Source organism: Ursus americanus, chromosome 5 (assembly GCF_024610735.1).
Source record: "Ursus americanus isolate L20-20 chromosome 5, mUrsAme1.1.p, whole genome shotgun sequence".
NCBI classification, from domain to species: Eukaryota; Metazoa; Chordata; class Mammalia; order Carnivora; family Ursidae; genus Ursus; species Ursus americanus.
The window spans coordinates 15,339,872-15,353,743 of record NC_142131.1 but is presented as its reverse complement, the minus strand read 5'-3'; the positions used below and the strand labels follow the sequence as shown (position 1 = coordinate 15,353,743).

At 34.8% G+C, this 13,872-nt stretch overlaps 1 protein-coding gene across 5 annotated transcripts in view; it reads left to right on the top strand.

Annotated features, from left to right (window-relative positions):
* Positions 1 to 13,872, top strand: part of SLF1 (SMC5/6 complex localization factor 1) — a 79,018-nt gene that overhangs the window by 44,984 nt on the left and 20,162 nt on the right. For all 5 annotated transcript variants that reach the window (XM_045796277.2, XM_045796276.2, XM_045796279.2 and 2 more), the window contains 3 exons: positions 863 to 994; positions 2,043 to 2,208; positions 9,137 to 9,284. In XM_045796277.2, the coding sequence (XP_045652233.1) occupies positions 863 to 994; positions 2,043 to 2,208; positions 9,137 to 9,284 (446 nt within the window). The remainder of the gene's footprint in view (positions 1 to 862; positions 995 to 2,042; positions 2,209 to 9,136; positions 9,285 to 13,872) is intronic.

The window sequence follows — 13,872 nt, the reverse complement described above, 5'->3', positions numbered from 1 at the left end:
AGTTTTGCTGTCCAACCCAGTAGCCAGTAGCCACATTTGACAATGTTTAAATTTAAGATTAAAAAATTAAAAATTCAGTCCTCGTTTGACAATCCACATTTCACATGTTCAATAGAAAATATCCATTGTCACCGAAAGTTCTCTTGGACAGGACTGCTATAGCAGATGGAAAGAAAATAAATATTAAATTTTTTAAACTCTTAGAAAATAGCCCTAAATGGGGGTGCCTGGGTGGCTCATTCGATTAAGCATCCAACTCTTGATTTAGGCTCCGGTCATGATCTCTGTCGTGAGATTGAGTCCCCACATCAGGTTCTGTGCTCATGCTGGGTGTGGAGCCTGCTTGGGATTCTATCTCCCTCTCCCTCTGCCCTCACCCCACTATTCATTCTCTCTCTTTAAAAAAAAAAAAAAAAGTCCTCAATGACCTTCATTTTACTAAATAATAATAACAAAAAATCTTGAGTAAGAAGATGACTATAGACTATAGAGAGTATCTATGAATTGAGAGTATAGCCGGTCATCTGAATTGAAAGCATTTACTGTAATACATAATTTTTTGTTCTTTGTCGGTGAAATAAAGAATACAAAGAGAGAGTACTATTAAGCTATTAAACATTACAGTCATTGAAAAATAGAGACATTAGATCTGTATTACTAAAAATTCAATGTCATGTGATACTTGACATGGTTTTCTTTTTAAATGAAGAAAATATATTGATAAAATTTTATTGATTAGCTTTATATTTTGTTGAAGGAAATTTCATTAGGATTCTAATAATACTCTGAAAGAAATACTTTGTCCACAGAATATTCATTGAATTGTTTGTATGTCACAAATTATTGGGTTCATGTTTTTCAGGTCTTGCCTTTACAATGAAAGTTTTTGCCATCAAATTTCAAAAAATATTATTGGCACTAAGGTGCTCCACCTGACTCTGCTCAAATTTTTCTTTAATTTAGTGGAAAGTGAAGTGCGACATCTGACCCAAAAGTAAGTTTAATCACAAAGAAAAATGTTTCTATACTTTCATTGTTTTATGTACATTTTTCTAATTTATGTACATACTTCTCAAGAGTCACATTTTTTTTTTTTAAAGATTTTATTTATTTATTCATTCAACAGAGATAGAGACAGCCAGCGAGAGAGGGAACACAAGCAGGGGGAGTGGGAGAGGAAGAAGCAGGCTCCCAGCAGAGGAGCCTGATGTGGGGCTCGATCCCATAACGCCGGGATCATGCCCTGAGCCGAAGGCAGACGCTTAACTGCTGTGCCACCCAGGCGCCCCGAGTCACCTTATTTTCTAGTTTAGATTTGTGTATTTTTTAAAAAGATTTTATTTATTTATTTATTTGATGGCGAGACAGCAAGAGAGCACAAGCAGGGGGAACGGCACAGGGAGAGGGTGAGGGAGAAGCAGGCTCCCACTGAGCAGGGAGCCTGCCATGGGGCTGGATCCCAGGACCCTGGGATCATGACCTGAGCCAAAGGCAGATGCTCAACCGACTGAGCCACCCAAGTGCCCCTAGTTTAGATTTATTTTTAAAACACAGTTGCAGACATAGTTCTTTAGTGTCAATAAAGCTTTTTATGTTCTTTATGTGTCTTTAGTTTACATTTTTGTTTTTCACTAGCTTAGATATTTGGATAGGTAAGATTTTGTTATATTATTCAGGGTTTATGTTTTTTATAATTCTTAAGTAATTGAACACTTAAGTAAACGTTCCATTAGTTTTTTGGGGGATTTTTCCCCCCCTACTATGTTTTTTAACATTGAATCTGTAATATCCATGATAAGTTTTGTGTATGCTCTAAAACATGAAGTTAGATTACTCTGTGTATTTGTTGGTCATTATATTGAATTGTGGCCTTTTTTATATTTTTTCTTTATTATAACTATATGTTGTAATCTTTATATATTATGCCCTTTCTATATTTAGAAACCACTAGATCTTTTTGTATTATGGCAAGAGATATTATACCTAATACCTATAGTGATCAAGTTGGCATAAAGATATACTTTGATTCATATTTTCATTAGGTTGTATGACTGGTCAGATTCTCAGAGTCTGAAAATAACAGGAAAGGCAATTCTTCTTGAAATCTTTTGGTCAGGAAATGAGGCCTCTGGGCTTTTGACCAAACCAGTAAATATGCTTTTGGAGTGGACTATATATTCTCACAAGGAAAAATGCAAGTCTAATGATGTAAGTAGAATTGATTTACAAACAAATAATGACCTATGGAAAAGTACATCTTTTGAGTTATGCTTCTTTTGTCTTTATTCTTTGAACAATTTGAATAAAACTAAAATCTACCCAAATGTATCCTTGTTTTCTATATAGTTTATTTAGTTTTATGGTAAAAGATCCTTAGAGGCTGGCTGCCTCATCATCACACATTTGGATATAGTAGCTAGGGACAGTTATTTGATCATTAGTGCTAAGAAATATGTATTCACTTATCATTCTAGATTTTTTACTTTTGCACATTTCAATTCATAAGGAACCTATGATTTTAAAAATTGAGTCCATACAATTTTTTGTGTGTATAAATAAAAAGTTTGACTTGTTTTTAAAACAGCCTTTGTGGTTGTTAGTTATTTCTTCATAAGTAGATCTTGCTTGTCATTAGGAATTTAACATGCAGTGATTTTAGTGTATTACCTACCTGAAGGGTAGTTGGGAAAATTTAATGCACTGAAATATGTAAAGTGCATAGCAACATACTGCGCCATGTTTTGGGTGCATAATTACTATTAGTCAACTTTCTCCTCTTCAAAATAATCGCCTTTGGGACTCTATTTTCTGCTTTATTTCTAATAAATATACTCAAAATAAATTGCATTTGTGTACAAATTGAGATTTATGTACAGGTTTTGATACCTAAATCTTGTGTGCTGTTAATGTTTTTTTCAATGTTTTTTATTGTCATTTATGTATTTTCCTTTGATTTCAAGAAATATTTAAGATATTTTAAAGCTTCTAAATGGATGTATTTTTGTTATGATTAGTGGCTTTTGTTTGCCTGTGCTTTTTTGTTAATTTCTAAGAGTAAATTATAATTAATAAACGAGCCCTATAATGATTTCTGCCTTCTGAAATTACCTGAACTTTCCTTTTGACTCCATATATGATTATACAGTGCATTTTCTCTGTTTTCATTGCTCTCTATCATTTTTTTTTTTAAAAAACATTATTTGAGAGAGAAAGAAAGGGAGAGCGGTCACAAGTAGGGGGAGGGGCAGAGGGAAAGAGAGAGGGAGAGAAACAGACTCTCCACTGAGCAGGGATCCCACCACAGGGCCTGATCCTAAGACTCTGAGATCATGACCTGAGCCAAAATCAAGAGTCGGATGCTCAACCGACTGAGCCACCTAGGCACCCTACTCTCTATCATCTTTTATGTCAAGTTTAATAATTGCTTTAGTCAAACTTTTTGGAATCTACTTTGTGAATTTATCCTTTTTTTTTTTTTTTTAACTATGTACTTTGTACGTAGTGATACATAGTGGTTTGGGTGGAGAATTCTGGTGTCAGGTGGGCATAAGTATTCTTTCTCAAGGAAAATTCTTACATAGTTTATCTTCTCATATTTCTTCTGAAATGTTTTCTCTGCTCGACTTTTTTTTAGTTCCAGTTAAACTCATGTTACACCTTCTGCTTTTCATCTATGCTTTTTCCCTCTCATCTAGATTTTCAGGTTTTTTTCTGTACTTGGAGCATTCTGGGTAGTGTCTTTTCATGTAATTTTTAGTTCACTAGTCTCTTTTCATCTATGTCTAATATGTTGTTAAACATGACTGTTGTATTTTTTCCAGTTTTAAACTTTTTTTTTCTTTTTTTTTTTTTTTTTTAAGATTTTTATTTATTTGACAGAGGGAGACACAGCGAGAAGCGAGAGAGGGAACACAAGCCAGGGGAGTGGGAGAGAGAGAAGCAGGCTTCCCACCAAGCAGGGAGCCTGATGTGGGCCTAGATCCCAGGACTCCGGGATCATGACCTGAGCCGAAGGCAGACGCTTAACGACTGAGCCACCCAGGCACCTATCCAGTTTTAGACTTTTTAACTTCCTAATTACTATAACATGTTTTTATGGTTTCTAGTTCCCTCCAAAATTTTCAAGATTTTCTTTTGTCAGGCACTAATGGTCTTTTAACATGGCAGTGATAGTTAATTTATAGTTTATGTATGAGTGTGTCATATTTGAAGTCTTTGTGAGTCTGTTTCTAACTGTTGTTTCTGCTATTTCCTTCTCTTGTGTTTTTTATATTCTCTTACAAGCTAGTAATCATTAACTGTGTGCCATAAATCGCATTTGAAAAATTATTTGTAGAAACGGTAACATGACAAATGCACCAAATATCTTTCTCCAGAGAGAACTTCTGTTGCCAGGTTTGAGGGTTCATGGCTAGTCCCAAGTGAGGCACAGGGCTACAAATACATGGTTTTTTTCTCTTGTGTATTAGGCCTTGGGCTATGGCTTTTATCCTCCTTTTCGTCTAGGCTCCAGAAACCACACTTCTGTCTCTCAGGTCTTTCTTTGGGGTCAGCAAGTGTCCTGATGGCAAAGTCAGCTAGTTTTGAGGGCTTCATTTGGCTCTTTGTCTTGGCTTAGCAATTCTTTATAACTTTCCAGAAGTTATGTTTTACATAACATGTTATCTTTCTGGAAGATGTTTTACATATTGTATTTACGTACTGTATTCAACATTTTCAGTTTTCTTTTATAAGGTCATTTATTTGAATTACTTAAGCCTCCATTATCAGAAACAGTTCCCTTATTGGTTTTTAAAAATTCTCCTTAGGGAGTGCCTGAGGCTTACAAAAAGAAAATTCTTTTGAGGGCCCTAATTTTTCTTTAATTTCCATTAAAAAAGGGAGAATTATTTCTGGGTATAGCATGTTTGTGATAAAGTAGTTGTATTATGTGGCAATAACCAAGTGAGTAGCCATTATCTTGTACATGTGTCTCGTTTAAAAAGAAATATGATTATACAGATGTAAATTGAAAATACTCAACATAAATAGAACTATCTATACTTCATTGCCAGTTGAGTTTAATACTTGTGTAATACTTCTAAGATAAAACTGATAACATTCTTATTAATTAACATCTGCTTCTTATGTACTTTTTAGACCATGGAATCATTGGGGATAGAAAATATTTTCTAATTATGGAGCATTTCTTTTTTATCCATTTGATTAAATAAATAAATCTGCTCATTTGTAACTGAAGGCAATGATAAAACTGACGTTTTTCACAATTATACTAAATCACCAAAGGACCATCAAAGATAAGAACTTACTCAGGAAATACTGATGTAAATAATAGATTTATCCATGATTAACTTGAAGGTTTCTGTTCAAATTTATAAATAAATTAAACATATTTTGTAAAGCAATCTGCAATAAATTATAGCATCAGTTGTAATATTAGAACTAGCTTTAAACTTAGCAAATCAGTATTTTAACATTTGAATTGTGTAAATTCATAAAAACTGTTTTGTGTGTGTGTGTGTGTGTTACCTTATCTGCTAGAATTCATTCTGGTACCTAATTAAATCTTTTTGGCAGTTTCCAATTTCAAGAATTCCATGCATGTTCACAGACATCATTTTCTGTACTGTAAAGCATTTGTTTCTTGATTTGCTGAGTTGAAGCATTCAATTTAAGTCATTAGTTAAACAGAAGTCCTCAGTTTATGCTAATATTGTTTTGTCATAATGTCAATCAGCAAATGTTACAGAGTGACACAAAGGCAGTGAATTTCATTGTCATTAATCTGAGAAAGCTTTGGGCTTTCCTTGGCAAAGAGCAGAGGTGAGCTATGTCAAGGTTATGAAGGAGGTACAAATTTTGCTAAGCTTGGTGGTTAGTCCTGTTTTTCTTTGTGATGTCCTTAAATGCTATTTAATGATAACCCTACCATTGTAGGTAGAAGTGGAAGCTACTTTGTATTTAAAGATAGGGAAATTGAGGCTAAAGAGTTTAAGTAACTTATGCAAGGTGTCACGGCCTGTTAGGGTAAAGCCTTGCTTAGAGGCCAAGTCTCCATTGCAGCATACTTGCTCTTGTTTCAGACGTCAGTGCTTTAAACAGGAAGAGGCACATTATGTGTATTATGTTTGCATCTTTCTGACAGAGGTACTAGCAGAGCCTTGTGTCATCTCTTGCCGGGGATATTGCTTAAAGCCCTAACCTGGTAGTCAGAAGGCCCAGATTGCAGTTCTACATTATACACTAGTCAATTTTTGGAAGATTACCAAATTTATAAAATGGAGGTTACTTGTACTGGCAGATACTAGAGAACTGTATTGACAGAATGTTTGATAATAGACTTTAACACATTAGAAAGGTGTTCTAACGTAAATATGTGTCATATGCACATCATGTCTTTCATTTCTTTGTTAATTCTCAGAGTTTTCTGTTCTTTGAGCTTTAGCAAACTTTACAGTATTCCAGGAAAGCTTTTCTCCCTTGATGGTTTATTTGCCATTTTCTCACTAATCTACTTCTAAATCATGTATGTTTGTGTATATATATAGCCACTATGCTAGAAAGGATAGCATTCTTTATACACTGTTAAAGTTGCAGTGAGTACAATCCATAGCGCAATGTCTTGGCCCTTTGATTATAGTGAGTGACATAGATAAGAATATATTATAAAAGGATCCAAGAACCTAATTTGAAAGTGTTTTTTTAAATAAAAATTTACTATTATGAATATATGGTAGTAGGAAGTTTAGGCAATGTCACACAGATAAGAATAATTTTGACACTATCTTATCATGGTAAGGAAACTATAGTCATTCCTTGTGAGTATTGCAAGGGCTGCCCATCTCTGTTTAATAACAGTAATATCAAGGTAAATTGAATAATAGACAATATTGATACCAATTTGTGGTATCAGGTGTGTATACATATACTTGTGTAAGGAAAGGGAAAGGTCCCAACTGGTTGATTTTCTTAGGTTTTTTTGAATTGATGAAGTGTTCAGTTGTGGTTTATATGAGACTTAGTTCTGTGGGCTAAGCTCCTTTTCCCTCTCCAGAGCCTTGGGACCAGGGATCTGAAGTGATCCTGATTTACTCTGCTCTTGGGATGGGGAATATTTTGAGAAATCAAAATTTACCAGTTTCTTGCGTCCTTCCTGAGTAGTGTCATCGCTGATATTCAGATATACATGTTGCTGCAAGGAGCATTCTATGATGTAGATCTTGATAGGATCAATTTTTAGTTTAAATATAGCTTTTCACTTTCCTGTTTTATATATTTATAAACAGGATATTTATATATCCTGTTCTTTTGATAAGTTGAACCATAAGAAATAAAACTTGCTCGGAGTGATTGATTGTCTCCATGTTGGCTTTACAAAGTAAGAACTTGGCTTCCTGCAAAGTGCTTTGAAGAGTAGCTAACACTCAATGCTTAAGGGAGTGAGTTCTGGTCAGTTTATGGCTTGGACCCTACCAGGGTACTAGGGAAGGAGATGGTACTTCCCAGCCAGCTGATAGAGCCAGTCCTGCTGCTGCTTCCCAAGTCATAAAGGTGCCACTGGAAGACTTAAACCCAGCTCTGCAATCAGGGTAGGAGAGAGGGTGCTGCTGATGCCCGTTCAGAAATCCTGACCTGGCAGGATCAGGCTGTGGTCAAGGTTCTATATCGTATCCTCTGATATTAGAGGAAAGGCATTGCTTCCTAATCATGCAGCTTAAAATCCCCTCAGCCCCATTTCTTCATGGTCTCTCTCTCTCTCTCAAGTTCTACTGTCCAGCCCAGGCTTAAGGCAGTGTATTGCCACACAGTGTGATAGAGCAGTGGGGAACTTGCACACCTACCTAAGCATCCTGACTGGGCTTTTCCTCGGTAAAAACTTTTTCGGCAGGGCTGACATATGTGCTGCTTGACCATTTACCCTTGTTTGGACAACAAACTAGAACTAGAACTTCAGTTTTGAAATCACTTAACTAAGACCTGCTTATAATAAGGAATGATGATGCCCTCATGAAATATTATATACCGTAAGAACCTTGTCTGCTGAGGGCAGGAGAAATAAATCCAGTAGTCACTGATGGTTAGAGATTTCTCTGTCCCCAATCCCATATTAGGCATAGTATGGTTGCAGAACATAGCACTTAAAATCTATTCGGATACTATAATATTTATTTATTAAAAACTTTTCACATGTTTTCTACCCAGTTGTTAATTTGGTGATTTTTTTTCATACATCCAACATGTCTAAAGAACAAATAACTGAAAATAAAGGAATTTCAACTAGTCTTAATGTCTTTGTAGAAAATGTCCACTAGTTTTAATGTCTTTATCAGAGGTGTTTAAGAAATATTTTTGTACCTCTCTACCTTCATAGTTTATGGGTTAGAAAGATATTTTCCATATTAGGGTAAAGCACACTTACCATAATTAAAAATTTGTATGCTTGCTATATTTTTTATACAAATTTTATGTTGATTATAGAAGTGATAATAGAGAACAGTATTCATTCTTTAAAAATTGATCTTTATACATCTCTAAGTTAGGTAATGGCATTTGATACAATTTAATAATTAGAATTTGATCCAATCTGTTTCTTCATTTACAACAAAAAGGACAATCTTATCTGCTAAACTTTTTATTCATTGTGTTTTAAGTCTTTCTCTGGCATATGCCATTTGGATAAATGTAAAGATTAATTTTATGTATAAACGCTAGGGATGGCTAGGTCTATCTTTTTTTATAATCCTATATTCCTGTTAACAGAAATCCATAGAAGCCAGATACTTCCTCCTCAGTGTAATAGAATTACTTTAAAGCATTTAACACTATTGAATAATGTTATTTTAAAAGTTTATTATAAGCGATCCATATATTAAGTCCCAGAGGTTTTATTAAATGTTTTTGTCATGTGGATATAAAGAAGTAGATATGGATAGAGGGAGGAAGGAGAAGAGAAAGAAGGAAAAGCAGAGAATGGAGTGAGGGAGGTAGCTTGTTAGGGTTCTCAGGAATACCTTTTAGTATGAGCATGCCCTGTATTTTTGAAAAACTAAATTTTGCCTCAACAAGTATTCAAAATAAACACTGATAAAGAAACATTTTAATGCACTTTACTAATATTTTCCCATCTTAACATTAGGTCTTCAAACATGAACTAGCTTACTTACTGACTGGAATTCTTGGAGCAGCAATAGATTATTGGATCTTCCTTGGTCTTAAGAGGGGTAAAAATGTTATGCGACACATGTCTGATGACTTAGGAAGTTATGTTTCCCTTTCGTGTGATGGTAAGTGTATCTGTATTATGTTTTTCTTAGACCAATTGTGTGATTTTTCCTTTAGACAGTCTGTAATCTTTAATATACATTTATATGAAGTTTTTAAAAAATACTTCCATATACACTCACCTGTGTAAGTATATATACATAGATACACATACACGTAAATATGTGTATGAACACACACACACATAACAAACAGTATAAAGAAGGTAAAAATTACTCCTAATGAATGCTCTCACACAAACACTTTTTCATCTTTTTTTTTCTAGGAATTTCTAAGTATTTTTATATAGTTGAACTCATATATGTAATTTGTATTCTTATTTTCTTCTAAATGTTACATGAGCCTTCACCCCCATATACATCATTTATTATTCAAAATATTGATGATTTCATAATAATTGAATGTTATAGAAAATAGTACCTAGAAAGAAATTATTATATATGTACATAACTATTGTTTTCCTTAATCATATAACTAAAAATTATAAGTAAACTACCCTATACAAGTAAACATTTCACTAGACGAATTTATTTTTTATTTTTATTAACTAGACAAATTTAAATCTGTTTATACTCTTTTCATTGAAGAAATAGATTGGCTTTTTTATATATGATGTTCTGGAATCTTACATGGTAAGAACTATTTTTAGTCCCTTTAATACTTGGTAATCATTCAAGTTGAGTAGAAAGCATTACCTTTTGTGAAAGGAGCAGGGAGCCCAATGCGGAACTCTACCCCATATGTGCCTTGTGAATAGTTCTCAGCTCTCTTCCTGGATAAATAACAAAAGACAATGAAATTGACTCAGAATATTTATGTTATAAAGCCACTTGGATTAATTCGGGTTATATCACTCTTTAAAACATTTGCCCCATGTACCTGTTGCTGTGTAACTTTCCTTATTATAAAAAGCTGCTACTGTTTGTTTCCCATTGAGTCTGGTGATGTAGCACGTGAGCACGGATGAAGCAAAAATAAGTAACTTATATATATAATTTTCTCACTCTTTCTTCTCCCACCAGTCATCTATTCTAATTTTAAAATTTCCTCTAAAATAAATGGGGGGGGGAGAATATTATTTAAGCAATGTGATAACAGAACTCATTTTATGAAATGTTCTGCTGCACGCTCTTGATCTTCTAAGTGAGGAAGGCTTCCAAGACCTGAGGGACATTCCTGAACTTTAAAGTCAATTTAGGAAACTATGAATCTTTTTATTTCTGTCTTTCTGTCTTGTATCCTAACTTCCTAAAATGAACGTATTGTTTAAAACAAGTGAGTTTGTGGCCCTCCAATATAAAAGATCATTTTTGTATACTTTAAAAATTTTAGATTGCCAAATACTCTTTTTTGTTACACATGTGTTTCAGTGCATCTAGGTTTTATGTAAAAGAAAAAGCTCTTGAATATGCTGTCAGTCACTTTAATACTTTGAAGAGAGATTCTAGAATAGGAATCCAGGATTAAAACTAGGTTCAGGATTTATTCGATGATGCCCTCTGCAAAGAGAGGTCTCTTTTTATACTACTGAAGTTAGAAGATTTTTATCTAAAGCATTTTATCTTCTTCTTCTTTTTTTTTTTTTTTTTTTCCTTTTCGTTTTCATTGAGCTGCGGGATGATTACTGTTCCTTTTGTGGAGTAGCTGTCCTTTGTTGCATGACTTTTTAACATTTCTTAGCTCAAATTCCATTTTCTTTTAGAATCTTTTCTTATTATTTCTTTCACACCATTCCTACTGGTCTTTTGTTACTGTTGTTGTTTTAGAAAAGCAAATGTCTGTCATCATTTGCTAGCCTCAGAACTAAACATTCAGTTAAAAGGATTCCCCTGTTTTTATTCCATAATGAAACTACTTTGAGTTAGGGGACCCAGGACGGGATTAGCAGTGGCTTTAGAGACTTCAATGACTTTAGAGTCAGTGTAGTTCCATGTGTTGTTTCTGGTATGTATGGGTCACCTTCAGGGAAAAATAATTTATCTTGTACTTAAGCCAAATGCAGGAAATAAGAGCCTGTACTAATGGGGTTCTCTATACATCAGCTTCAGTGGTGGTTTCTCTCATATTCTCAATTTCCCTTTACTTTAAAGCAGGGTATTGTTATCCACCATTATTTCCACCTATCACGTGGCAAGTTCAAACCCAGCAAGTTTTAGCCTGTGACTGACTTAAGCTAAATCTTAATGTAATGTTACCATTACAATTCTTTTTTTTTTAAAAAAAGATTTTATTCATTTATTTTTGCCAGAGAGAGAGAGAATGCGAGTGCACACGTGCGCTTGAGCCTGGGCGGGGTGGGAGGGAAAGAGGGATAGAGGGAGAAGCAGACTTCCACCCAGCAGGGAGCCCAATATAGGACTTGGTCCCAGGACCCCAGGATCATGACCCTAGCTGAAGGCAGACACTCAACCGACTGAGCTACCCAGGCGCCCCACCATTACAATTCTTCCGACATACTGAGTGATTACTTTGCTTCCACAGATATGTTTGATCACTAATGTTTAAAACCCTAAATGAGATTTAAACTATATCCATGGTTGAAATTCTTTTTTTTTTTACCCTTCTCAAAGCACACAAAGTTGGTCCCTTAGGCTTCTTAATTTGGCTACAGGTTGGCAGTTTTAAAAATTTATTTCTAAAATGGTTCAAGTTACTATCTTCCTAATTTTTTGTTGCTAGTATGTCTTGATTTTTTACCTTTGTCAAGGGACAGAAATCAGGTAAACAGTTTATCTTTAAGAGAGTGGTAGATTTTCTATAGCTAATATGCAAAATTAAAGTGTTTCTTATGGACTTTGTAGCATAATACTTTCATCTGTACAAGTGGACCAGGTGTTCTAATAATGTCCTTTTTGTATGTTGCTATTTTGGTGAAGAACCATTTCCTTTTCTCTATCAATAACCCCGCCATCCCACACCACTCCACCCCATCCCCCCCTTTTTTAACTATTTTTTTTTGCATTATTTTTTTTTTTTAAGATTTATTGATTTATTTGAGAGAGAGAGAGAGAGAGGAGGTAGAGGCAGAGGGAGAGGGAGAGAGAGTCCCAAGCAGACTCTCTGCTAGATGGGTAGCCTGACATAGGGCTCAGTCCTCCAACCCTGAGATCAGGACGTGACCTGAAACCAGGAGTTGGTCGCTTAACCCACTGAGCCACCCAGGCGCCCCTCTTTGCATTATTCTTTATCTTAGTTACCATTTTTGCTTTTCCTAAGTCACTAGTAAAAATGTTACAGTTTGACTGTTATATGACATCCAGTTTTAGATAATGGTCCATCTTTCTCATTTATGGCCAACAGTACATTTTTGTTTTTCTTAGTGCAAAAGTATAGAATTCATATTGTGATGCTACTCAGATTCAAATCTATTAGTTTTAGTTTAGTATAACTGTTGTTAGTTTTTGTTTTGTAGAAAATAAGGCAGAAGGTCTTTCACTAGGTAAGTAAAATCCTTTCTCCTTTCCATCAGATCTCATGTCCACCCACCCATATAGATGCCATTCTCTTTTATTTCTGAACACTTTGAACAGAAAGTTTTCTTATCTCCCTGTTTAAGATCAAGTGATCTGAAAGGGTTTTTTTTTTTTTAATGCCTAATTAAAATTCCTGGTAAATTGGCTAAAGCTAGGGGTTGGCAAATTTGTGTGTGTGTGTGGTACCATGTAGTGTTGTTGGCTCTGCGGGCTCATAGTCTGTCCTCAGCTCTGCAACTGTAGGAAGAGCAGCCACACACAATATATAAATGGATATGGCTGTGTTCCAGTAAAATTTGATTTATAAAGATAGAGAGCAAGGCATTGTTTCCTAATTTTTAACTTAAACTTCTTTCTCCTGTTTTTAGTGGCAAAAAAACACGTCATCGCAATCTACAATAATACTTGACATCTTTAGAGAACTTTAATAAAGCTTCTTTTGCCGTTCTCAGGCTACATCATCGTTTTTTCCTGATAAATAGTTTTTCCAAACCTTTATTCACTTTTATTTTTTAAATCCCTATTATAATCCCTCTGCATACTTCAGATCTCTTCCATCTGTATTTTTCGTAATTTTACTAAGTATCTCTTCAAAATGTTTCTGTTCTCTTCATTTATTCAGCAAGTTGTTATTACCACTCTGCCAAGCGTTGATCTAAAACGCCATGTACAGTGGAGGGGGAAACAAAACATGGTTCTTAAGTTTTTGGAGCTTTTGGTGGGAGAAGCAGACTACAATTAGATTAATGTAAATACATCATTTAAAAATGCTAAGTGCTTCAAACAAGAAAAACTAGGTGTAGAAATGAGTGAACTCACACTTTATAGCAGGTAGTCGAGGAAGAAGTACCTAAAGGGTAAGTAGGAGTTTGGCAGAGTCAGGGAAGCATCTCCCATTGGAAAACACAACATTTGCCGAAACTGAGAAAGGAAAAAGTGGGGCCTGTTTGAAATCTTATGGTAGCTGGCTGCTGGCAGGATGCAAGGAGAAGAGTGGATAAAGGCAAAGGCAGAGCTGAGGAGTTAGAAGCTATTTTAATAAGGGAGTGGCATGAGGTGATAAACTTTTTTAAAAAGATGAACTAGGCTTAGCTCTCTAGAGTTATTGCTCTCTGCA